Source organism: Cricetulus griseus, chromosome 3 (genome assembly GCF_003668045.3).
Source record: "Cricetulus griseus strain 17A/GY chromosome 3, alternate assembly CriGri-PICRH-1.0, whole genome shotgun sequence".
NCBI lineage: Eukaryota > Metazoa > Chordata > Mammalia > Rodentia > Cricetidae > Cricetulus > Cricetulus griseus.
In genome coordinates, this window is record NC_048596.1 from 101,300,321 (window position 1) to 101,326,006 (window position 25,686).

A 25,686-nucleotide genomic window follows, 5' to 3' on the forward strand; every position below is an offset into this window, starting at 1 on the left:
TAAATTCAATTCAATGTGGTTTTTGATCCAATTACATTACTAGGATATGTTGTGTAAAAGATAAAAATATTGTGACGTTACTGCAGAATTTAGTTTTATGGGAAGCTACAGGAATCTCAAAACCCTAATGCCAGTTTAGATAGTATCTTAATTTGACTTTAATACACATTTTGCCTTTTCTTAAGTGAAGAATGTATCCAAATTGTGCCATGAAAGTTTTGGGGTAGTTTCTCTATACTATAGTATGAATGGTTTCTTTTTTAGTTACTGCTTTTTAAAAATATTATTTATTTTTATTTTATATGTGTGAGCATTTTGCCTGCATGTATGTTTGTGTACCATGTGCATACCTGGTATGAAAAATCCAGATGGGGGTGGGGTGGGGGGTGGGAGGGGAGCGGTAATTGGATCCTCTGGAACTAGAGTTATAGAGGGTGTGAGCCGCCATGTACATGCTAGGAACTGAATCCAAGTTTTCTGCAAGAGTAGCAAGTACTTTTAACTGCTGAGACAGCACAAGTTTCTTTTGTTATTGTTTATTAGTGTGTGTGCTTGTGTGTTTGTGCATGTACCACAGTGTACATGTTAGGGTCAGAAGACAATTTTCAGAAGTGGGTTCTCCCCTTCCATACTGGTATACTGAGATTGAACATAGGTCTTCAGGCTTGAACTATAATTGCTTTTCCTTGCTGAACCATCTCATTAGTCCATGAAATGTTTCTTAATAAAAGCATACCTGAAAAAGCTCTATTATAGAGCTACAGTAATGAAAACAGCTAGGTATTGGCATAGAACAGAAAGGTAGACCAATGGAATCAAATAAAAGAGAGTGATATTAATCCACACATCTATGAACACCTGATTTTTGACAATGAAGCTAAAATTATACAATGGAAAAAGAAAGCATCTTCTACAAATGGTGCTGGCATAAATGGAGATCGACATGTAGAAGACTGCAAATAGACCCATATCTATCATCATGCATAAAACTCAAGTCAAATTGAACAAAGAACTCAACATAAATCCAACCACATTGAACTTCATAGAAGTGAAAGTAGGAAGTAGCCTTGAATGCATTGCCACAGGAGACCACTTCCTAAATAAAACACCAGTAGCACAGACACTGAGAGCAATTAATAAATGGGACCTATTGAAACTGAGAAGTTCCTGTAAGGCAAAGAACACAGTCAACAAGTCAAAACAGCAGCCTAAAGAAAGGGAAAAGATCTTCACCAACCCCACATCTGACAAAGGGTTGATCTCCAAATATACGAAGAAATCGAGAAACTAGACACCAAAATACCAAATGATCTAATTAAAAAATGGAGCATAGATCTATCCAGAGATTTCTCAACATAAGAAACTCAAATGGCTGAAAGACATTTAAGGAATTGCTCAACATCCTTAGCCATCAGAGAAATGCAAATCAAAGCAACTCTGAAATACCTTCTTATACCAATCTCTGAGATACCTTCTTATACCAATCAGAACGGCAAAGATCAAAAATACCAATGATAGCTTATGCTGGAAAGGATGTGGATTGCTGGTGGGAGTGCAAACTTGTACAGCCATTTGGAAATCAGTATAGTGGTTTCTCAGAAAATTGGGAATCAACCTACTTCAAGACCCTGTGATACCACTTTTGGGCATATACTCAAAGTATGCACACTCATACCACAAGGACATTTGCTCAGTTATATTCACAGCAGCATTATTCATAATAGCCAAAACTTGGAAACAACCTAGATGCCCCTCAACTGAAGAATGGTTAAAGAAAATGTGATACATTTATACAATGGAGTAGTAATCAGTGGGGAAAAAAAACAATGAAATCTTGAAAGTCTCAGGCAAATAGAAATAGAAAAAATGCATACTGAGAGAGGTAACCCAGACCCAGAAAGACAAATATGGTATGTACTCACTCATAAGTGGATATTAGACATAAAGCAAAGGATAACCAGCCTATAGTGCATGACCCCAGAGATGCTAGGTAACAAAGTGGACCCTAAGAGAGACATACATGGATTGGTCTAGGAAGGGGAAATAGACAAGAGCTCATGAGTAAATTGGGAATGTGGGAGGGTACAAGGGCAGAGAGGAGGAGAGAAGGGGTGTGAAGAGAACTTAAGGGAATGGGATAGTCAAGTTGGGGGAAGGAGAGGGAGGGCAAGAAAGAAATATCTTGATAGAGGGAGGCATTATGGGATTATTGAGAAACCTGGCACTAGGGAAATTCCCAGGAATACACAAGGATAAACTCACCAGCAATAGTAGAGAGGGTGCCTGAACTCCCCTGTAATCAGATTGAGGACTACCATAATTATCAGCATAGACCCATCATCCAGTAACTGATGGAAGCAGATGAAGAGATCCACAACTAACCACTGGGCCAAGCTCCTGGAGTCCAGTCGAAGAGAGGGAAGAGCAATAATATGAGCAAAGGGTCAAGATCGTGATAGGGAAACCCACAGAAATATCTGATATGAACTAGTTGGAGCTCACTGACTCCAGACTGACAGTTAGGGAACCTGCATAGGACTGCCCTGAATACAGGTGACAGTGGATGGCTTGGGCAATTTGTAGGGCCACTGGGGCAGTGGGACCAGGATCTATTCCTAATGTATGAAATGGCTTTTTGGAGCCCATTTCCTATGGAGAGATACCTTGCTTAGTCTAGACATGAGGGGAGGGGAAGGGCTTGGTCCTGCCTTAACATTGTGATAGGACAGACTTTGTTGACTCCACATGGGAGGCCTTACCCTCTCTGAGGAGTAGATGGGGAGTGGAGGTGGAGGGGAAGTGGGGGGAGGAGAAGATGGAGGGGAAGCTGGGATTGGTATGTAAAGTTAAAAAAAAAAAAAAAAAAAACTTACCTGAAAAGTGAAGTACTCTCATAGTTATTGTTTGAGAATTTCAATGTATTTTGATCATTTTCCCTGAACTCTTCCCAGATCTATTCCTATCTCCCTAACCACCCAATGTTATGTTCTGTTATTATCAAGTCCAGTTTGTGTTGGTCAGCTACTCTTGGGTGTGGGGCTTTCTCTTGATTGTAATTGAAATATCAGTGGTCACACCATTAAAGAACCAGACTGTCTCTTTCCTTGCAGTTATCAAATGCCAGTGGTTCCTCAGCTATAGATGGGGCTTTGTGCCTACCCCTGTACTGTCTCATTTCACCTAATGAAGACAGTAGGTACTGAACTAGTTTTATACACAAGAAAGTAATGCACAGAGAAATTTAGCAACTTGATCAAGGGTGTGAGCAGAGCTTCATTAATAAACATTCCAGACACACATTATACAGGTTAATAATCTCTGAGGGACACCAAAATATTCCTGGAAATAGCCCATGATAGAAAACTTCAAGTGTCAGAATCTTTAACCCTGATTGGGCTTTTTGTTTGTTTGTCTGTTTGTTTTGAATTAGTTTTAGGATGTTCTTTGACCATATCAAGTATGCAAAGCAGTTTAGACCTCCAACTATTTCTAAACCTGCTTGCCTTTGTTTGCTTTCTTCTGTGAAGCATGTGCTGGAAAAGCTTTATAGTAGGCATGGAAGTAGAAAGCAAAGAGTCAAGGTACTAACCCTCTATGGACAGAGCCAGATTAAGAAAGTAGCAATATAGCCTTTCTGGTGGTAACGTGACTTCCCTATTAGAACATGCCTCTTATAAAGGATCTCTGTCATCCCTCTCCAGAAGGGGCAAAGTTGAAACACAAGAAAAACTGCAGAGCCCCAATTGAGTGCAGAGCCTAAATCCCTGTGTCACAGATATGAAATGCCTGGGATGCTATAAAATTACTATAATCTTTAGTTATGCACTAACTAACTAAAGCAACTCTTTAGTTAGTTAGTCTTTGTGTTTGCTGCTCCACTGTCCTATGTCAGCCTACAGGGGGGAAAACACAACTTACAGAGGGATGGATACTCCTTTTGGAGGAAGTAGTTCTGAAAGCATTCCGATTCAAGATGAGTGGGAACCATCTAATAAATTTTCGATATGAAAGAAAAAAGTAGGTATAAAATAAAATAAAGTTGTGGTAACATTTGTGCATATGGGTAGTTTGCCTGTATGTATGACTGTGTACCATGTGTGTGCCTATAGAGGACAGAAAGCATTGTGACCCTGGAACTGAATTGTAGATAGTTGTGAGCTTCTATGTGATGCTTAACAATATCCTTTAAGAAAATTTGAAATAAGTTTCTCAGCTGTAGACAAAGCAAAAAGGAAGTGTAATTCATAAATACACTACCTAACTCTTCCATCCAATTATAGTCATATAATTTAAAAGATCCTGCCTCATATTTGTATCATCTTCAGAGTCATAAAACCATAGAATTTAAAGGTGAAAGAGAGCATAGAAACCTTCTATTCCAGTTTCCTTAGTTTACAGAGGAGATAAGCGTGTAGTTCAGTTTCTATAAGCAGTTAGTTAATTGAGAAGGCACTGCTGTCTATTCTAATGCATATTCCTCAAAGATTGGGTGCTTACTGATGGCCAACCCTGCCCCCATACTATCTCCTGTTCATTGGGCACAAACCTAGTAATTGTCTGAAAAAAACTAATAAGATTGTATCATTGTATATAAAAACTTCACAATCTAGTTGGGGAGACACATAAGAAAAAATAATTATGATAGAAGCCTTTTTCTCCTCCTCCTTCTCTTCTTCAGCTTAATCTCACTCTGTAGCCCAGGGCTGTCCTCCAGTCCCAGCCTCCTGAATGCTAAATAAAAAGCATGAACTACCCATGCCTAGCAGTACAGTGATCTCAGTAGTTTCATTCAGAGAGAGATCATTATTTGTAAGATACACAAATACACAAAGCTACTAGAGTTAAAGAAACTTCCTTTTTCTAAGGACATGAGGAAACTGAAACCAAATAGAAGGGAATATAACCTTGCCTCACTAGAACTGGAAAGTCATATGTTTGTGCCTTTGTCTTTTCTCCATTCCTTTCTCTCCACATGGCTTCAAGTCTTTTCATTCACTTGTTTATTCACTTTGGCTGCCTCCAGATTTTTCAGCCTTAGACTATCTGATACCATATTTTGAGTACCCTTACTTAGTTGGTTTAGCTGTCTTCCCAATTCATACTTGGAGAAGAGAGAACTTCATTGTCTCAGCTGAAGTTATGTGGCTACTGCTGATCCTCTTAGCCTCTTGTAATCTGTATACAGTTCAGTGTTTCTAACATGGATGGTGGGAGGGTTGAAATAGTGAGTATTGCTGGATCACACAAGCATGTGAGCAAGTTGTAAGCAGCATTCAGTTTGTTCCTGGTTATACATTATAAAGTAAATTTCTTTCTCTCTTATCTTAAAGGTTTGAATGTTTCAAGACAAAGAGCTCAATAAACTACCATCTGCTTTTTACCCTAGTTCTATTCAGTTTAATAGTAACCATGGTAAGTCATACTTTATCTCCAGTAAGGTATAGGAAATTGAAACAGTTTCCAGTCTTTGCATGAAACTATTCAAACTGAAATATTTTTATGCAATTGGAATGTCATATTTTTAGCCTTGCACCTTTGTTTCCTTTTCAAAAATTACTTTTAATTGAAAAACAGCTTTTAAAAGTTTGTTTTTAGATTTCTTTATTCTGTGTGTGTGTGTGTGTGTGTGTGTGTGTGTGTGTGTGTGTGTGTTTGAGTGTTTTGTCTGTATGTATGTGCACCATCTGTGTGACTGATGCTTGACGAGGTAGGAAGATAATAGATCCCCTAGAGTTTCAGATGGTTGTGAGCCACCATGTAGGTGCTAGGAACTGAATCTGGGGCCTCTGTAAAAACAGCAAGTGCTCTTAACCAATGAGCCATCTTTTCAGTTCCCCAAATAATTTTTAATGTGTTTTTTTAAGATGAAGAAAAGGCTGAAAAGTAAATATTTAGTTAGTAGTGATGGGAAAAATTGCTTTTCTCAAGGATGAACTTACTTCCTCTTATATGTTAAAAACAAGAAGTAAAGTTTTCCACATTGGTCCTACTGTGACTGTTTTCATTGTTAAACTTGGATTAAGAAAATATTAATTGGAAATTTGTGTCAGAAACTAGAAACACAAAAGTGACTAGGAAGCAGTTGGTATCCATGAGGGAACTCATTCTACTAGGGAAGTTAAACAAGAACAAAGACTTGCATCAAAAGATAATGACTGCAAGAATAAAGGTAAAAACCTGTCATATAGTGATGTGAAAAAAGAGGGTCAGTTAAGACCATGTGAGTGCATTACACATCATACATATGTGTAATTTTTGTCTTAATGAACCATTTTTAAAAACCAATTAATTTGGGGACTGGAGGGATGGCTCAGTAGTTAAAGTACATACCTCTCTTAGAAAAAACCCTAATTTGGTCCCATATCAGGTGGCTCACAAACCCATGTTACTGTAACTTTAGATGGATCTGTTGCCTGCACTCTTGTGCAGGTATGTTCACATGTGTGCACACGAACACAAATAATTAAAACATAATATAAATAAATTGCTTTAAAATTTAGTTTACTCTTGAAGCCATGATGATGGTATGTGCTTATTATCTCAACACCTGGAGGCCATTTAACAAGAGGATAAGAAGTTTGAGGCCATCCTGAGCTACATAGTATGTTCTAGGCCAGCTTTGTCTATATGACTTTGTCTCATCATGCCTCCACTTCCTTTCTAATTTTAATTAAAAAAAAAAAAACTGCTTGATGAGGATCGTACATGGGCTTGAGGCCACCTTGGGCTACCTAATGTTCTGTTCTGAGCCTAGAACTTAGAAAACAAAAACTAAGATTACTGCTTGACAGGCATGTTGGCTTGAGAGTATCCTGGGCTGCATCAAAAGACTATGTCTGAGGAAACAAAAACAAAAAAAAAAAATACTTTTAGAGTAGGTCAGAGCAAACATCAGAGAAGAATCTCTTGAGTTAGATTTTAACTGATGAACAGCAATTTTTTAGGTCTCTGGTCAACAGTGTGGTAAAGCGTTTTTAGTCTTTTGTATTTCCATACACACAGACCTTAGAAGAACATAGTGAATTGCTGTTTTTTAAAAATTACTATGTGCCAGATGTTTGTTGAATTCTTTGCCTTGACTGCCCAATTGAATTATCATGGGTATGACTGAGAGAGGTTTTATATAGGTGATTGCCATATGGTAGAAGAAAGTAGCAAATGGGTCTAGTGAGTTGGACAAAATGTTAGGTAATAAAGTCCCATGTGTGCTATGTTTTAAGAGTTTAAAGTTTTCTCTAAGTAGTACTGATCCATAAAGTAGAAAAAATGTAATCAGACACATTTTAGAAAAATTACATATTCCAAAAGATAGATTAAAGGAGTCTGGAGATTAAATACAGGAATTTTTCATACTTCATAAAATATGGGACTAAGAATGGAATAGTATAGCTATGGGGATGAAAAGAAGCAGATATACACAGTATGTGGGATATATGGCCCATTGAATAGAGAGGGTAGAAATAAAACAAAGACAGAATGGTACAGAATGGCTTCACTTCTTATAGCCTGGTTGTTAGCCTATTAACCATGTAAGTCGTGATGAATGCTTGTAGTCCTAGCACTTAGCAGGCCAAGGCATGACATCCCAAGTTTGAGGCTAACATAGACTAAACAGCAAGACCTTCTTTTAAAATTAAAACATGGAGCGAGCATGTTGGGACAGGCCTGTAATCCCAGCACTTAGGAGGCAAAGACAGAAGGATCATAAGTTAAATGCCATTTTTTTCTACACAGCCAATTTTGGGACCAGGCTACATTAGTCTTAAAATATAAAAATTAAATTACCAGGTGGTGGTGGCATACACCTTTAATCCCAGTACTCAAGAGACAGAGGCAGGTGGATCTCTGAGCTTGATGCCAGCCTGGTCTACAGATCGAGTTTCAGGATGAGCAAGGCTACACAGAGGAACCCTGTCTTGAAAAACAAAACAAAAAAATTAAGTTAAAATTAGAAGGTAAAAATACATATGAAATAATAAGAGTGCTGTTATAGTTTAGTTGGTAAAGTGCTTGCCTAGAGTACAGAACACCCTAGACTATATCCTTAGCACTGAATAAAGCCAAGTATGTGGGTATATGTCTGCATTCCCCAAACCTAAGTCAGGAAAGTGGAGGCAGGAGGATCAGAAGTTTGAGGTCATCTTAAACAACATAATTTGTAAGTTAAGAGATGTTACAATTACAAATAAGTCAAGCTTTGGAATCAGTTGGATATGAGTTTGGATCTAATATTTTTACTTCTCTCTCAGCTATAATTTTTCTTACCATAAAATGAAGATAAAATAGAACTTTTTATGGTTTGTAGAGACAGGGTTCTCTGTGTAGCATTGGAGCCTGTCCTGAAACTCGATCTATAGACCAGGCTGGTCTTGAACTCACAGAGATCTACCGCCTCTGCCTTCCAAGTGTTGGGATTAAAGGCCCCCACCACTGCCCGGCTAAAATAGAACATTTTTTAATACTAACTATAATATTAAGACCTGGCACACAATAAGGACTCCATAATTCTTGGCCTAGAAAACAGTTGAAGAGACATACCCTTAAGCCTGGCCTGTTGGTGCACACTATAATCCCTGTACTCAAGAGATGGAAGCAAGAGGATTGTGAGTTCAAGGCCAGCCTATACTACATAATGGGTTCCAGTTAGTATTTTGAAATAAACACAGATTAGATACATTCTCTTAATGAATTTAGAGTTACAGGTAATGTTTCAGTCAAAGCCCTTTGACTATTTAGAGGAAATGATTGTGGCCTTTTTATAGTAAGAAACTTATTTCAGAAATAAATTTTTAGCTACATTTTAAAACTATGTGAAGTTTCATTAGATTACTACATTAAATGAAGACATAAAGATGTCTAAGCCCAGTCCTAGATAGCAAAGAGATTATTATCTTATAGGAGAAGGCAACAAACCAGTAGAATGCCATAAAGTAGTATTTCTCAACCTGTGAGTTGTGGCCACCACAGGGATCACATATCTGATATCCTGCATATTAGATATTTACATTACAGTTCATAATAGCAGCAAAATTACAGTTATGAAGTAGCAACTAAAGAATTTTATGGTTGTGGTATCACCACAACATGAACTGTATCGAAGGGTCACAGCATTAGGAAGGTAACTGCCATAAACCTTATAGGTAGATGGTGAATAGTTGCTTGTCTTGGAAATGGAAGAGATCAGAAAAGACTTCAAGAAGGAATAACTTGTGTTGAATTTTCAAAAGTATATGTGAGTTGGGTAGGATTTCTGAACACAGTAAAGAGCAATGTGTTTACAAATGCAAAAGCATGGAAGTGATGCATTCAAAGAAACACAATGCTCTCTGGAGATTAGCGTGAGGAGAAGAAAGCAGTGAGGACAGACAGGAAGACAGCAGCTGTGGGAGTATTTGGATGTCAAGTTAAGTCTGAAATTTGTTTGGTAGTGTGAGAGTCATTGAAGGGTTGATTTGAATTTTGATTCCTTTGTACTATGTCATTTAAAAGTTGTGCTGCTATAGACAGTATGTACATATTAAATCTTGCAAAGGCATTGAACTTAACTCGAACAAGACACTGGAGCCTGAAACTTGGATTTGTGTAACTGTAGGTGTATCTAGGTAGTGAATAGTTTGGAAGCTGAAATGTCTATAAGGATTTTGTTTAAATGGCTTCACTTACTGATAATCTAGTATGTCTAGATCCTTTTGTGTACTTTAGTTTAGCATACTCCATGCTGCTGTTCTCCTTTCTTCAGGTAAGGATCAATTTGTTTAAGTTAAATGGCATTTGCTGAAAGCCTATAGCAATTAAGTGGAAGAGCTAGAAATTTGACTTTGGTCCCAGATTACAGTATTCTTTCTACTGGTACAGGGACTGTTGAGATAATTTATCCATGCTCCATGAATAACCTTGTTTTGTTTTGTTTTTTTCAAGACAGGGTTTCTCTGTATTGCTTTGGAGCCTGTCCTGGAACTCGCTCTGTAGACCAGGCTGGCTTCAAACTCACAGAGATCCACCTGCCACTGGCAGGCTGGGACTAAAGGCATTCGCCACCAATGCCCAGCCCACGAATAACCTTGTATCCTTGACTCTCCTTGATTGTGACACAAAGACCAATGCTGAAGCAGCCCATCACTGATTGAAATACTTAATTATTTATTTTGCCATGCCTGGACTAACATGAGAAAAAGGCTACCTGTAGGTGCTAACCTTCTGTGCCATGCCACCTTGTCTGATTGGTTTTATATGGCTAGAATCTGGTTGGAATAACAAAGAGGAAGAAGGGGTTTGGGATTTGAAGAGTGGCTGGAATAGGTTTTTATATACCTTCCTTCACTTATGTTTCTTCTAATATTTTTCAGATTTACCTAAAAGTAAAAGAACCTATATTCCATCAGGTAATTTTGTTAAAGATTTATTTATTTTATGTTATTTATGTGAGTGTTTTGCTTGCATGTATCTCTGTGTACCATGTGCATACTTGGGGTCTATGAAAGTCAGAAGAAGGTATCAGATCCCCTGGAACCGAAGCTATGGATGGTTTTGGGCTGCCCTGTGGGTTCTGGGAATCAAACCTGGGTCTTCTGCAAGAGTAAGAAGTGTCCTTATCTACTGAGCCATCTCTCCAGCCTGATATTTTTTTTTTTTAGTTATGAAACATTTACTTGTTTAACAGTATATGCCTGTTGTCTGTGTTTCCCTTCTCTAGGAAATTATATGCTGATACAACTTTTGAAACTGAAATGGTAAAATGTCAAGAATCTACTATTAGCCTAGAATACTAGTTCTCAACCTTCCTAATGCTGCAACCCTCTATTATAGTTCCTCATGTTGTGGTGACCCCCAACCGTAAAATTCTTTTATTCCTACTTCATAGCTATAATTTTGACACTGTTATGAATTATAATGTAAATATCTGATATGCAGGATATACGATATGCCACCTCTGTGAAAGGGTTGTCCAACCCCCCCCCCACCAAAGGGAACATGACCCACATGTTGAGAACCAGTGGTCTAGAATAATGGTACATTCCAGTACTTAAGAGATCCTAGCAGGAGGACTTCAAGGTCATCCTCAGCCACAAAGTCAGTTCAAAGCCAGCATGGGCTTTATGATTGTGCTGGATACAGCCCTTGTTGGTTTGGAGCTCTATGTAGATCAAATTGACCTTCAACTCATAGAGATCCATCTGCCTATGCTGCTTGCACAAGTGCTGTGATTAAAATGTGGTAGTACTCAAAAAAAGAATTTCAAAGCAAAGATCACTTTAAAAAGCTACAAACAGGAGCTAGGCATCAGTAATAGGAATATAACTGTGACAGCCAATGTAACAGTCCAGCTGGATATTGGTATTCAGTAATACAGGTACAGTATCACTCTTAGAAGCTGAAAGAACCCTGGAGATTCATGCATATGCACACACATAAAGTCTTTTTATGAAGCCTAATGTGGTAGCACACACCTGTAATGCCAGCACTTGGGAGATGCAGGAAGGAGGATCAGGCTAGCCTTATCTCCATAGTGAGTTTGAGACCAGATTAGCCTGTTAGATCTTCTGTCCAAAAGAAAAAAAAGTCTTTAAAATATTATGATATAGAAAAAACTAAACTGTAAATTCCTCAGATATTTTCTCCTTAATATATTTAATGGATTTTTTGAGGTGGGGGTTATTGATGGAGTACTGTGCCTGACACCATACAAACTTCAAACTTTTATTCTCACTGACAGCCCTACAAATTAGGGATTAGTCTGAATATCTTAAGGGAAATGAACTCAGATATGAAATCAGTTGCCTTCAGACAGCAAATATGGTATGAGGCAGAGCTAGGATCATAACCTAGAGTTACATGACTTGTGGTCTAAATGAGAATATGCCCCACAGGCTCAGATGTGTGAATACTTGGTCCCCAGATGAGGGTGCTGTTTGGGAGGTTTAGGAAGTGGTCTCTTGTTGAAGTACACTGAAAGTGGGCTTTAAGAGTTTAAAGATTTGCTGTCATTTTGAATTCTGCTTGTGGTTAGAGATGTGGGCCCTCAGCTTGTAGTCCAGCCACCATTCTTGTAGTTTGCTGCCTCCACTCTGCACCATGTATTCTAACCCTCTGAAACCATAAGCCCAAATAAACCCTGTCTTCTATAAGCTCCCTTGGTCATGGTGTTCTCTACAGCAATAGAAAAAGAGTAACTAATGTATGACTCCTGCTACCATTCTTTTAACAAAATAGCTAAGATGCATATGGACACACATACATACATATATACACATACATACATAAATACATCTCAGGAATGTCAGACTCATACTCTTAAATGCTTATATAGAAAATAAATATTCCTCTAACTCAATACATTAATCATCTAACTGTACTCCATTTGTTAAGATAAAATCTGTAACTTCCTTATGGGGCCTTTTTTTTTTTCTTCAGGCCTTTGAAGCATATGTACTCATCAACACTACATCTTATTTATTTTAATTTACAGTGAATCATTATGTAATTGCCATTTTATTTAGAAAGATTTGTAATTTAATGACCATCAGTTTTCCATTTTGTGTTTTAGGCTTATTCAAATCTGTTCTATGACAAAATATCAATGTAACCTACCCATATTCAATAGCTATGTGTTTTCCAGCAAGAAATATTTTCTTCTCTACATATAACAGTAATGTATGCTGATAAAAAGAGAAGCAGGTTGAAAACTGAGTCTACCTATGTCCATTGTGATTTATACCCTAGGTCCAGGGATTAAACCCAGGATATCTATGTCCTTAGCATGTGCCCACACACGCTGGTGCTAGTGCTCATGTACACACACAAACACACACACACACACACACACACACACACACAAAGACAAGATAAATGCTTCCAGAAAGTAGAACATTGGCATGCTTAGAGTGGGCATGAAAAATTTGCGTACCTTCTGCCATACCTTCTCTTACTCATCTGCATCCTTTGTACTGTTCTTTATAATAAACTACCAAACAATTGAGCAAACAGCTATTCCTCACTGTTAGAGGAAGTTACATATAGAAAGAGATAGTTGGGCTTGGTGGTGCCCACCTCTAATCCTAGCACTCAGGAGTCAGGAGCAAGAGGAAGTTATGAATTCAAGATCATATTCCTCCTACTGGGTTGCCTTGCCCAGCCTTAATACAAGAAGAGGTTCTTAGTCCTACCACAACTTGGTAAGCCATGCTTCATTGATACCCATGGGAGGCCCACCCCTTTCTGAACAGAAATAGAGTAGGAGTGGATTTGGGGACAGGGGAGAGGAGAGAAGGGTAACTGCGGTTGGGATGTAAAATAAATAAAGTTGATTTTTTAAAAAAGAAAGAATTTCCAGAGCAATAATAATTAAAAAAAGAATTCTAGGTCAGTATTAATATGAACTCATGGTTTAGATACCATATTTAGAAAAATCTACAATGAATTTAGTATCACCAGTAATAGTTATCAAATGGGTATCCTGTTTCTCCTGATGTGATTCACTGAGGATGCAGCATCATTTTAGTAAATCACAAAGAGATATAAAACAAACCCAAACTTAAGGAAATTCCCCAAAGTAACTTGACTATAACCTTTAAAAATAACAAAGTCATAAGCCAAACAGTGCATGTCTGTAATCCCAGAATTCTGGAGGCTAAGGCAAAAGGATTGTAAATTCAAGCCATCCTAGGCCATGTAACAAGATTCTGTGGATCACAAAAGCTAAATTCATCAAGCACAAGTAAAGAATAAAGAACTAGTCTGGAATAAAAACACTTCAGAGAATATCCTAGTTTGCTTCTGTTGCTGCAATAAATACCATGACCAAAAGAAACTTGAGAGGAAAACGGTTTATTTCATCTTACAGCTTACAGTCCATCATGTAGGGAAGTCAAGGCAGGATCTCAAGCAGGAACTTGGAGGTAGGAACTTAAACTGAGAGTGCAAGACTTACTGGCCTCCTCCTCATGGATTTCTCAGCTTGCTTTTCTTTTTTTACAAGATTAAAATTTAAGGCAGGCAGTGGTGGCCCACGCCTTTAACCCCAGCACTTGGGAGGCAAAGGCAGTCAGATCTCTTAGTTTGAGACCAGGCTGGTCTACAGATCTAGTTCCAGGACATCCAGGGCTACACAAAGAAATCCTGTCTCAAAAATAAATGATTATAATTACCTTTCCTTTTCTTCCCTCTAAACCCTCTCATATACTCCTCCACGCTCCTTCAAATTCATGGCCTAAAAAAAAGAAAACACTAATTGTTACTGCATGCATACATGTATATGTGTATACAAATATACATGTACTCCTAAATATAACCTATTGAGTCCATAAATTGCTACCTGTATATATGTTTTTTGGGTGATCATTTGGCACTGGACAACCAATTGGTATGTTCTTCCTTGGGAAGGCCAGTTGTTTCATTCCCAACTTCCCTCAGTTGCTCACAACCATCTATGACTCCAGTTCCAAGTGATCTAATGTCCTCTTCTAGCTGTGCAGGCATTGGGCATGCACACAATACATAGTCATACTGGCAAGCTACGTATATTAATAAAAATGAATATTTTTAAAATGTTGGGCCTAAAAAGGCCTAGTGGAATTTCCTGAGCCTGGCTAGAGTTTGGAGACCTGTCTTTGAGCTATCACTTCCGCATAGGAGTTACTCAGCAAAACTGCCTCTGCCCAGCTACTGCTAGCGTGGTGAGATATTATTGGCCCTTACACCTCACCCCATCCTGAGGTCCCCACCCACTTTGTCAACTCTATATAAGCCCATGCATGTTACAATAAAGTGAGACTGCTTTGACAGGTCTCCACGGCTCAGTGTGGTTCTCTCCGGTGACTAAGGGGGGGTGGGGGTGGGGTCTGGGTTGTCGACATTCACCATCCCACTCAGCCCCAGGAAGTGACTGACTGGACCAGCCCTTCCCACAGTCTTGACTGCAGGAGGACCTGGCATTAAAACTGTACATTAAGATGTAAAATGACATGTAGATTCCTGCCCATGATAAATTGTAAAAAGCTTCTAAAAGAGATTTGACTTAGTTCTAGAGATAGATGCTATAGCAATGCTATGAAACTAAAAGGGAAGGGTTAATAAACAACAAATGTATGTGCTTGACAGATTCAATTTCCAGAGGAGGGAAAGTACTGATAAAAATTCTACTTTACTATTAAGTCCAAGGTGATCCAGAAATCTCTATATGAGAACCCAAATTTGATGGTCTTTCAAAATGAGGTAATATCCTAATTATATAACTGCCACATTAAATAGATTCACCAGTACTTCTTAAAGAAAAGGGGAAAAAAAGAAAAGCATATATGAGTAGATAAAAAAGAATGCCTAGGAAGCCAGTGAAGCCTTTATAGCAGCGAATTGACAAATCAGTAATTGATATCTCAGAGACCATCTGCTATCTCAAGGAGCCCTGTTACTTAATTTTCCTGACAAGAGTAGATGTCCACTAAAGATCGATGTGGTACATCAGTATATGGAGACTTGTCTTTTCTCACTTCTCCCTCAGGTTTTGTAAAAACACAGTGTGTAAACAATGTGAAAAACAAGACTAAGTAGTTTGAGTTAAATTTTTTCTATTATGCTTCTTTGTACATTTTATTACTAACTAGAACTGTAAGGAAGCTGATATGATAAGCACATTTGGAAAAAAGATAGCTAATAATTTTGATCTGTTTATGCTACATTATAACATGTATATACAATGTCTGTCTATTCATGCATATTACATAGATTGAATTAACCAGTATCATACTAAAATATCTTTCTTTGTAAATGAAATAAGTGAGAGTATGAAAGGATAAATGATTAGTCTGCTTTCTCTCATCTAGTTAGTGACAAAGCTAGGGAAAAACTTTTTTTGTTTTTTATTTCATAGCCTATATTATTATATGATACTCTGCTGTCCAATTACTTTGGAATCTTATTAATTATGAGAAAGATCAATGTGTGTTGGTTGGCTGGCTTTGAGATGGGGGTCTAGCAATATAGTCCAGGCTACCCTCAAACTAATGATCTTCTTGTCTTAGCCTCCTGAGTAATGGAAATACCCAGTAATGGAAGTATGTGCCACTACACTTGACCCTTCCATCTTCTTAAAAACTGACTTTAAATTGGACATGGTAGCATACAGCTGTAGTCCCAGCACTTGTGAGACTAAGGCAGGAGGATCCAGAACTCCAGGCAGTCTAGTCTACATAGTAAGAGTTTGTGTGAAATAAAAGAAAAAGAAAAAAGAATTGGGAGCTTAAGGGTATAGTAGCTCAATACCTACATAAAGAAGCTGGAAAAATCCCACACTAGTGAATTAACAGAGCAACTGAGAGTGCTAGAACAGAAAGAAGCAAACTCACCCAGGAGTAAATGGCAAGAAATAGTCAAATTGAGGGCTATTTGCAGATGATATGATAGTATATATAAGTGACTCCAAAATTTCTACCAGGTAGAATGTTTACCTACAGCTGGTAAACATCTTCTTCAGAGTGGCTGGATAGAAAATTAACTCAAAAAGAAAATCAGTACCCATCCTCTATACAAATTATAAATGGTCTGAGAAAGAAATCAGGAAAGCAGCACCCTTTATAATAGCCAAAAATAATATAAAATATCTTATTGTAACTCTACCCAAGCAAGTGAAAGACCTGTATGACAAGAACTTCAAGTCTTTAAAGAAAGAAACTGGAGAAGATATCAGAAGATGGAAAGATAGCCTATGCTCTTGGATAGGTAGGATAAACATAGTAAAAATGGCAATCCTACCAAAAGTAATACACAGATTCAGTGCAATCCTCATCAAAATCTCAACACAGTTCTTCACAGACCTGGAAAGAGCAATACTCAACTTCATATGAAAAAACAAAAAACCCAGGATAGCCAAAACATCCCTGTACAATAAAGGATCATCTGGGAACATCACTATCCCTAACATCAAGCTCTACTATAGAGCTGTAGTCATGAAAACAGCTTGGTTTGGCATAAAAACAGACAGGAGGACAAATAGAATCGAATTGAAGACCCTGATATCAACTCACACACCTATGAACACCTGATTTTTGACAAAGAAGGTAAAATTATACAATGGAAAAAAGAATGCATATTCAACAAATGGTACTGGTATAACTGACTGTCAATGTGGAGAAGAACACAAATAGATCCATATCTATCACCATGCACAGAACTCAAGTCTAATAGATCAAAGACCTCACTATAAAGCTATCCACATTGAACCTCATAGAAGTGAAAGTGGGAAATACCCTTGAACACATAGGCACAGGAGACTACTTCCTAAGTAGAACACCAGTAGCACAGACACTGAGAGCAACAATTAATTAATGGGACCTCCTGAAACTGAGAAGTTTCTGTAAAACAAAGAACATTGTCAAGAAGACAAAACGGCTTCCTACAGAATGGGAAAAAAAAATCTTCACCAACCCCACATCTGACAGAGGGCTGACCTCCAAAATATATAAAGAACTCAATAAACTAAGCATCACATTACCAAATAATCCAATTAAAAAATGGGGCATAGATCTAAACAGATAATTCTCAACAAAACAATCTCAAATGGTGAAAAGACACTTAAAGAAATGCCAGTATACTTAGTTGTCAGGGAAATGCAAATCAAAACAACTCTGAGATATCTTCTTACACCAATCAGAATGGCTAAGAACAACACCAACAACAACTTATGCTGAGGAGGATGTGGAGAAAGGGGAACATGTCTCCATTGCTGGTGGGAGTGCAAACTTGTATAGCTGATGTGGAAATCACTATGGCAATTTCTTAGAAAATTAGGAATCAACCTACCTCAAGACCCTGCAATTCCACTTTTAGATATATACCCAAAGGAGGCACATTCACATCACAAGGACTCAACTATGTTCATAGCTATATTATTGATAATAGCCAGAACTTGTAAACAACCTAGATGCCTCTCAATCAAAGAATGGATAAAGAAAATATGGTATATTTACATAATAGAGTACAACTCAGTGGTAAGAAACCATGACATCCTAAAATTTGCAGGCAAATGGACAGACCTAGATAAAACCATCCTGAGTGAGGTAACCCAGACCCAAAAAGACAAATATAGTATGTACTCACAAGTGGATACCAAATATAAAGCAAAAGATACCCAGCCTATAATCCACAACCCCAGAGAAGCTAGAACCCTCTTCCAGAAACAGATGGAAGCAGATGTAGAAATCCACAACTAACCATTGGGCCAAGCTCCTGGAGTACAATCAAAGTGAGGGTGGAGGGATAATATGAACAAAGGAGTCAAGACCATGATGGGGAAACCCATAGAATCAGCTGACCCGAGCTAGTGAGAGATCACTGACTCTGGTCTGACAAATGGGGAACGTGCATAAGACTGAACTAGGCTCCCTTAATATAGGTGACAATGGTGTGACTGGGGCAATATTTGAGGCCACTGACAGTGGTTCCAAGATCTAACTCTAATACACAAATGGACTCAGTGGAGCCCATTCCATATGGAGAGATACCTTCCTCAGTCTAGACATAGGGGTGTGGGTGGTGAGGAGGGGCCTTGGTCCTACCTCAAGGGGATGATGGAACAAACTTAGTAGACTTCTTAGGGGAGGCCTTACCCTCTCTGAGGAGCAGATGGGATTTTGGGGGGAGGAATTGGGGGAGCCGAAGGATAGGGAGGGGGAACTGGGATTGGAATGTAAAAAATAAACTAATAAAAAAATTAAAAAAGGATGTAGTAGCTCAGTGGCAGAACACTTCCCTAGTATGTATGATGCTTGGGTTCAATCCTTGTTACCACAACATACATGGATGGATGGATGGATGGATGGATGGATGGATGGATGGATGGATGGACGGCGGATGGACGATGGATGGAATGGATAGGTAGATAGGAAGAAAGGAAGAGTTCTACTGACCATTTTCTTTTTCTGCCCTATTCAGGTCATGTATGGAATGTTGGTCTTTACATTAGTACTTCGTTCTATTTATATTGTCACATGGTAAGTAGTTTGGATCTACCATCAACATTCTGATAAAAATATACTTAGGCTTATATCCGTAAATCTATAGTCTAAATTGGAATAAAATAAAACCTAACTCTAGCAAAATAGTGCTAGAAAACTATAATCCATCATTTATTTATGATGTATGGAAGGCTTGTTCTTCAAGTAACTTATTAATGTGCATCATATAAAAACAAAAGTTCTGAAATTAAAGAAATTTGAAGAAAACTATATATGAGACATCTACTTGATTATATGTAACATTGACTAGGATGTTAAAGACTTTGAAAAGTACTACTCACCTCCTCCCACCAAGTATTTTACACAAGATCATTAAGAGTTATACATAATCTTTAATAAGAATTTATCTTAGGTGGTGCTGGCACATGTTTTTAATCCTGGTACTCTGAGGCAGAAGCAGGTGGATCTCTGTGAGTTCAAGGCCATTCTGGTCTACAGAGTGAGTTCCAGCATAGCCAGGGCAATACAGAGAAACCCTGTCTCAAAACAAAAACAAAAACAAAAACAAAACAAAAGAATTTATGAAAATTAAATAATACTCATGAGATTAAGTGGGTCCTAGCCATACACTGGGTATTTAGCTCAAGTGGTACAATCTTTTATTTTGAGATAATGTAGAAATGCATGTATAATATGGTATCAACCAGGAGTTGATACTAACACAATTGAGACACAAAACACATCAACAGAAGGATCCCTGTGTTGTTCCTTTATCACCTCATTTACTTCCTGCCCCCTACTCCCTGTCCTTAATCCCTGGCAATTACTAGTCTTTTTTGTATTTATAGTTTTGTCTTCTCAAACAAGTTTTATAAATAAAACTCTATAGAGTATAGCCTTAAAGATTATTTTTGAACCTCAGTATAATCCTCCATAATAGTGCATATTTCTCTTGCTGAGTAGTATTCCATGGTATAGGTGTACCATAGTAGAGTAACTTACAGATTGGGGTTGTCATAAAGCTACTATGAACATTTATGTACAAGATTTTTGAAAAAGCACTTGTTTTCTTTCCTCTGGAATAAAGTCGCAGAGTAGAATTGTTGGGACATATGGAAATTGTATGTTTAGTTTTTCTTAAAACTGCAGAAATGTTTTCCAGAGTGGTTCTGCCATTTTTACATTTTTGCCTATAATGTATGTGTGATTCAATTTTTCTGCATTCTTACCAGCAGTTTTTATTTCATGAAAGATCAGCAGTGACCCTAGTTAGAAATAAAGTCATTCTGAAGTACTAGGATTAGGAATTCAATGTATTTTGGGAGTGGAGAAGAGAATAATTCAATGTGTCTTGTTCCATTTAAAATATAATTACCTGAAATATTTTCTCTACATAAATTTAGAACCACATCAGATGACATTGTGATTTTTGCCTCAATACATTTTCTTTAAAAACTCAAGAAAGGGGAAGTGTATTTTCTGGTTTTGTTGTTTGAGACAAGACAATCTTGGCTGTATTGCCCAGGCTGGCTGTGAACTTGTGATCCTTCTGCCTTTTTCCTGGATACCTAATAAGGATGGAAGTCTGGACCCAATTTGCTGAATTTCTTGGAGAAGGAACTACATTTTGTGTGTGTGAGAGAGAGAGACAGAGACAGAGACAGAGAGACTGATTGACTCTAGCAGGTGATTATTACAAGTTTCTGTGTTTCAAGGTTGGCTCTTATCTTGATTCATTTGGTGGAGAAAGTAGGTTTTGTTGGGACCTTTTCTGTCTGTGCCTAGACTTCATATACTGGCTAGTTCCCTTCTAAGTCCAGAGTATACTAGCCCAAAAGAATGCATGTGGTGCCAGGCAGTGGTCATACACACTTGGAAGGCAGAAGCAGGAGGATCTCTGTGAGTTTGAGGACAGTTTGGTCTACAGAGCTAGTGCCTGGACAGCCAGGGCTACACAAAGAAACCCTGTCTGAAAAACTCCAAGCAAACAAACAAAGAATGCATATGGTAGATGAACCTGAAGAGTATTGTGCTAAGTGAAATAAGCCATGTTTAAGTAGAAATACCACTTGAGCTGGTGAGATGACTTAGAATAACTAACAATCTGAGTTCCATCCCTGGGACCCATGTGGTGGGAGGAGAGAACTGACTTCTGTGAGTTGCCCTTCCATGGTACATGTGTACACATACCACACTAAATGTAATTTTAAAGATCAGTTTTTAAAAAGAAAAAAAAGAATATCAAGTATGCCATACAGTCTTTCATACTTGTGGAAACTGAAAATGCTGAACTCTTGTAAGTATAGAATAAATGGTGGTTATAGAGGCTGGGGGTGGAGCAGCAAGGCAATGGGAAAATGTTGCTGGAAAGGTACAAAGTATCAGACAGGAGGAATATGTTTTTGAGGTCTATTGTACAACAGTTAACTATGGTTAGTAATGTGCATTTCAAATAGCTAAGAGAATAAATTTCAAATATGTTACCACAGAAAAATGACAAGTGAGATAGAGATGTCAATTAGCTTGATTTAATTACTCAACATTGTATACAAAGAACATGAGCATGTATTCCATAAGTATATATAACCATAATTTGTTGTAATGTGTTAATTAAAATATTAATTTTAAAAGAAAACATAGGAAACTTACCACTATCATTTTTCAGGTCTCAGAACCCATACCTAGTCTACTTCCTTCTCCCTACCTTCCAAAGTCTTCTAATGTCTGTTCAATATTACATTTAATACATAGGATTTTGTGGAATTTAATGGAAAGAAACTCAGTTTACTCCATCTTTCCCCACTGTATTCTGTTTGTAATCTGAGCACCTAAAATAAAACACATTTCAAATCTTAATTTCAGTCTGATAGGATATAGGGATGCTGAGAAACACAAATACCTTTTAAAAAGGACTTACCAATGGGCTGGTGAGATGACTCGGTAAGTAGGTAAAGGCACTTCCCTCCAGGCCCCACATGTTAAATTTTACTTTTAACAGTTAAATGGAGAGAACCAACCCCCAAAAGCAACATGCCAAGGTACCAACAAAACACACACACACACACACACACACACACACACACACACACACACACAGAGAGAGAGAGAGAGTTCCCCACTCTCTCATATAATAAAAAGACTTTTTAAAGTATTTGCTAGTAACAATTTTATGAAATAAAATCAATCTTTTATCTATCTTGTAGTACCTTCTTTCTTGTATCTCTGTTTAGTGATCATTTCATTTAGTGTTGTTCATTTTCTCCTTATCTGTGTCTGACTACATTGTGTTTTCTCCTTATCTGTCTCTGACTACTTTGTGAGGGGTTTGTTGTTGTTGTTGCCTTTGGTTTTTGTTTGTTTATTTTTCTAGACAGGGTTTCTCTGTGTAGTCCTGGCTGTGCTGGAACTCTGTAGACCAGGCTGGCCTCGAACTCAGAAATCATCTGCCACTGCTGGGATTAAAGGAGTGCACTACCTCGTGGTTCTTTGTTAGCTTCTTAAGACTTAGTTAACTTGATAATCTCTAGAACCTAGGACCATTCTTCTGTAAAAGGTTCTTAATATCAAATAGAAAATCTCAAATTTTGTTTTTAAATGTTACTGAGATCTTAAAATTCCTTCTGTAACAAAACACTTGGTTATTCTGAATAAAACACAAAAAACTTTAAATGCTAGCTAGTTTAAAGGGGCATGAGAAGAATTCCAAAGCATCAAATCCAAAGAAGAAGTTGCAGAGATAAATGAGTGTTTATCTAATAGTTTGAAGGCATTGGAAGATGCTAGTACACTAATATCTTTAGTTTCAAGAGCCTCAGAATAAACAGAAAACAAAAGTTTTTAGTTTAGGGCCTGAAAGATTGCTCTATGAATAAAAGTGCTTGCTGCCAAATCTGGTGACCTGAGTTTAATTCCAGGACTCACATGGTGGAAAAGGAGAACCAAATCCTGTAAGTTGGCCTCTGACCTCCACATGTATATTGTGGTACTTACTGCATATATACACCTGTATGTATGCACACACAAAATTAATACATGTAAAATGATTTTTTTAAAAGCCTGGATAATTTGAACTGATTTCCCATCACCATGTCACATGTACTAGAACCAGAAAGATACATAGTCAGTAAAAGATTGGGTCCTGAAAACAAATGTCCTCCAGTAAAAGAAGATGATAACTTTCAGCCTCAAGTTCTAGGTTTTTTACACACACACACACACACACACACACACACACACACACACACACACACACACACACACACACACACACACACACACTGTCCCTTTCAGGCACTGGCATGCCAAAGGGGTCCTGGCTGTTCCCAAGCCTGCCCTGCTGGCAGAATCCAAGTGATGCTTGTTGTTCACATTTACTCCAATTACTACATTACCAAGTGGATTATACACTGCCCAGTTCTGTGCAAATAATTTATAAGAGGATACTTACTGTTCATCTTTCTGCAGTATCTATTTTACTGTGCAGTTTAGAAGATAGAACTGCCTTCCCCTCCTCAACAAAATGTGGAAAGAAAGACAGAGGATAGAGTGAAAGTAGAAGTGCCTCAGGAAACAAGGTCTGTAGTTTTCTCAACCCCAGTACATGACATCAGAAGTTTCCTGGGAAGTGGTACCATTGATCAAATCTCTTTCAGTGTGTAGTGGTTACTTACACAATAAAGGGCATGTATTAAAGAAGCTGATCAGAATCTCTCTTGAGATGAAATAAGGTACTAAAATTCTATACTGGCAGAAGTTGTGTACACCTATACTTCCAGGAAAAGTATACTCCTACTGAGGCAAGAAGACTACAAGTTTGAAGCTAGCTTGGGCTACCTAACAGTACCCCCTCTTAAAAAGAAAAAGAAGAGAAGCCAGGCTTGGTAGCATATTCTTCTAATCCCTGTTCTTGGGAGACAGAGGCAGGAGGATCTATGAGTTCAAGGTCAGCCAAAGCTACATAGTGAGACCCCAGTTCAGAAAGGATGGGATAGGGTTAGTTAAAAGAAGTAATTAATCTTTCAACTTCAAGAATTAGAAAACAAAGGCCTGATGTGGTGGCCTGTGTCTGTAACTCCTGCATTTGGGGGGGGGGGGGTGTTCAGTGTTAACCTTGGCCCCATAGCAAGTTCAAGGCCAGCCTGGGCTACATGAGACCTTGTCTCAAAACAACAACAAATTAAAAATCAGATAATTAGAGTAAACCTGAAGAGAAATGAATGATAGAAATACTAAAGCACCCAGTATTTAAAAGTATCAACATCTATTTTGCTTCTGTCTGACTAAGACTACAACAAAAAACTTTATTTTAAAAGCATAAAGCCACAAGGAAAAGATTCAGTAAAATCTTCAAAACCTTCAAAACTGGAAGGTTTTAGATTTCTACTAACTCTGTTAGAGTGACATGGAAAGTCACATCCTAATTCAAAAACCTCACCTTGCAAGCAGAGTGTTTTCAAGTACCAGACAATAACAGGAACAAGCAGTCTAGGAAATATTTGGGAGACATGACTAGAAATCAGAATGATTTTTGAATTTCCAAAAGCCACATTAGAAACAGTAGACCAGTGACATTGAATTTCTAAAGAAAATTGTCTAACCTAGAATTCTGTAGTCGACCAAACTAGCAACAAAATTTGGAGAAAAGTATGTTTTCATTTATTAAAGTTTGCAAAAGAAATTTAAAGTCAGTAAACTGTTGGTAAGGAATACCCTCCTATCAGAAAATTTGTTTCACCAAAAAGAGAGAAATACAAAAAGGAAGAAGGCATGGGATTCAAGACATGGATTAACCCAGGAGAGAGTTGAAGGCACTTGCCAAGGGAAGGAGAAGAGAAAGGACATCTTAGATGATAAATTTACACCAGGCAGGCAGGCTGAATGTAAAGCCTTATGACATCAGACACATATTTTGAGAAATTTATGTGTTTTATTCTCAAACCCTGAGTTATATGGGTAATATATCTCCAAAATCTTTGTCTGTTCTGAGAATTCATGGTCCGTGTGTTGATGAAGTTCTTGCTCTTTCCTTCATGCCCTGCTACCTAGATAACCAAAGACATTCATTTCACCCCATTGAATAATTTTTCTTCATACTACTCACGAGAGCTGCAGATTGGCCATAAGTTTAGACAATCCCCATTGATCCAGGAATGTTAACAAGTTGGTAGGCAAAGACAGGAGGATCAGGAGTTCAAAATCATCCACTGTGAGTTCCAGGGTTACCTTTAGCTACATGGCTGCCTCTGCCTCAAAAAACACAAAACATTGCTAAATACATAAAAATAAATCACTATTTACATGCAAATATTTACAGCTAAAACAACAAAGTCTTAAAAATATTTGTTTTTACTATTTACCTTATTTTAAAAATAAAAGATAAAATATATATATACCTGTAGATTTACAGAAAGTATTCTATAAAATGTTCACAATCTAAAAACAAAAGACCTTACTAAATAGTAGTAAAAAGGAATTTTCTTAGCCTATAAATTCTGTAGCATATAACACACCCATTATGTGTTTTTTTTTAATTCCTGTAGTATCTAAAATAAATTAAGGTTATTATAGTACCACCATTTTACTTTTTTTTTAATTAGTACTAAGTCTTCTTTGAATTAGTCTCTCCTGGTGTCTATCCCAGACTGACTTCTGCCTTAGCCTCCCAGGTGCAGGGGTTGCAGGTATGAGCCACCATGCCTAGTCCTATAAGTAAAGACAGCCATCAACCACATACCCTCAT

General features: G+C 37.7%; 1 protein-coding gene across 3 annotated transcripts in view; it reads left to right on the forward strand.

Moving 5' to 3' along the window:
* Nucleotides 1-25,686, forward strand: part of Acer3 (alkaline ceramidase 3) — an 81,478-nt gene that overhangs the window by 40,871 nt on the left and 14,921 nt on the right. For all 3 annotated transcript variants that reach the window (XM_027407712.2, XM_027407713.2, XM_027407711.2), the window contains 3 exons: nucleotides 5,331-5,412; nucleotides 10,347-10,382; nucleotides 18,925-18,983. In XM_027407712.2, the coding sequence (XP_027263513.1) occupies nucleotides 5,331-5,412; nucleotides 10,347-10,382; nucleotides 18,925-18,983 (177 nt within the window). The remainder of the gene's footprint in view (nucleotides 1-5,330; nucleotides 5,413-10,346; nucleotides 10,383-18,924; nucleotides 18,984-25,686) is intronic.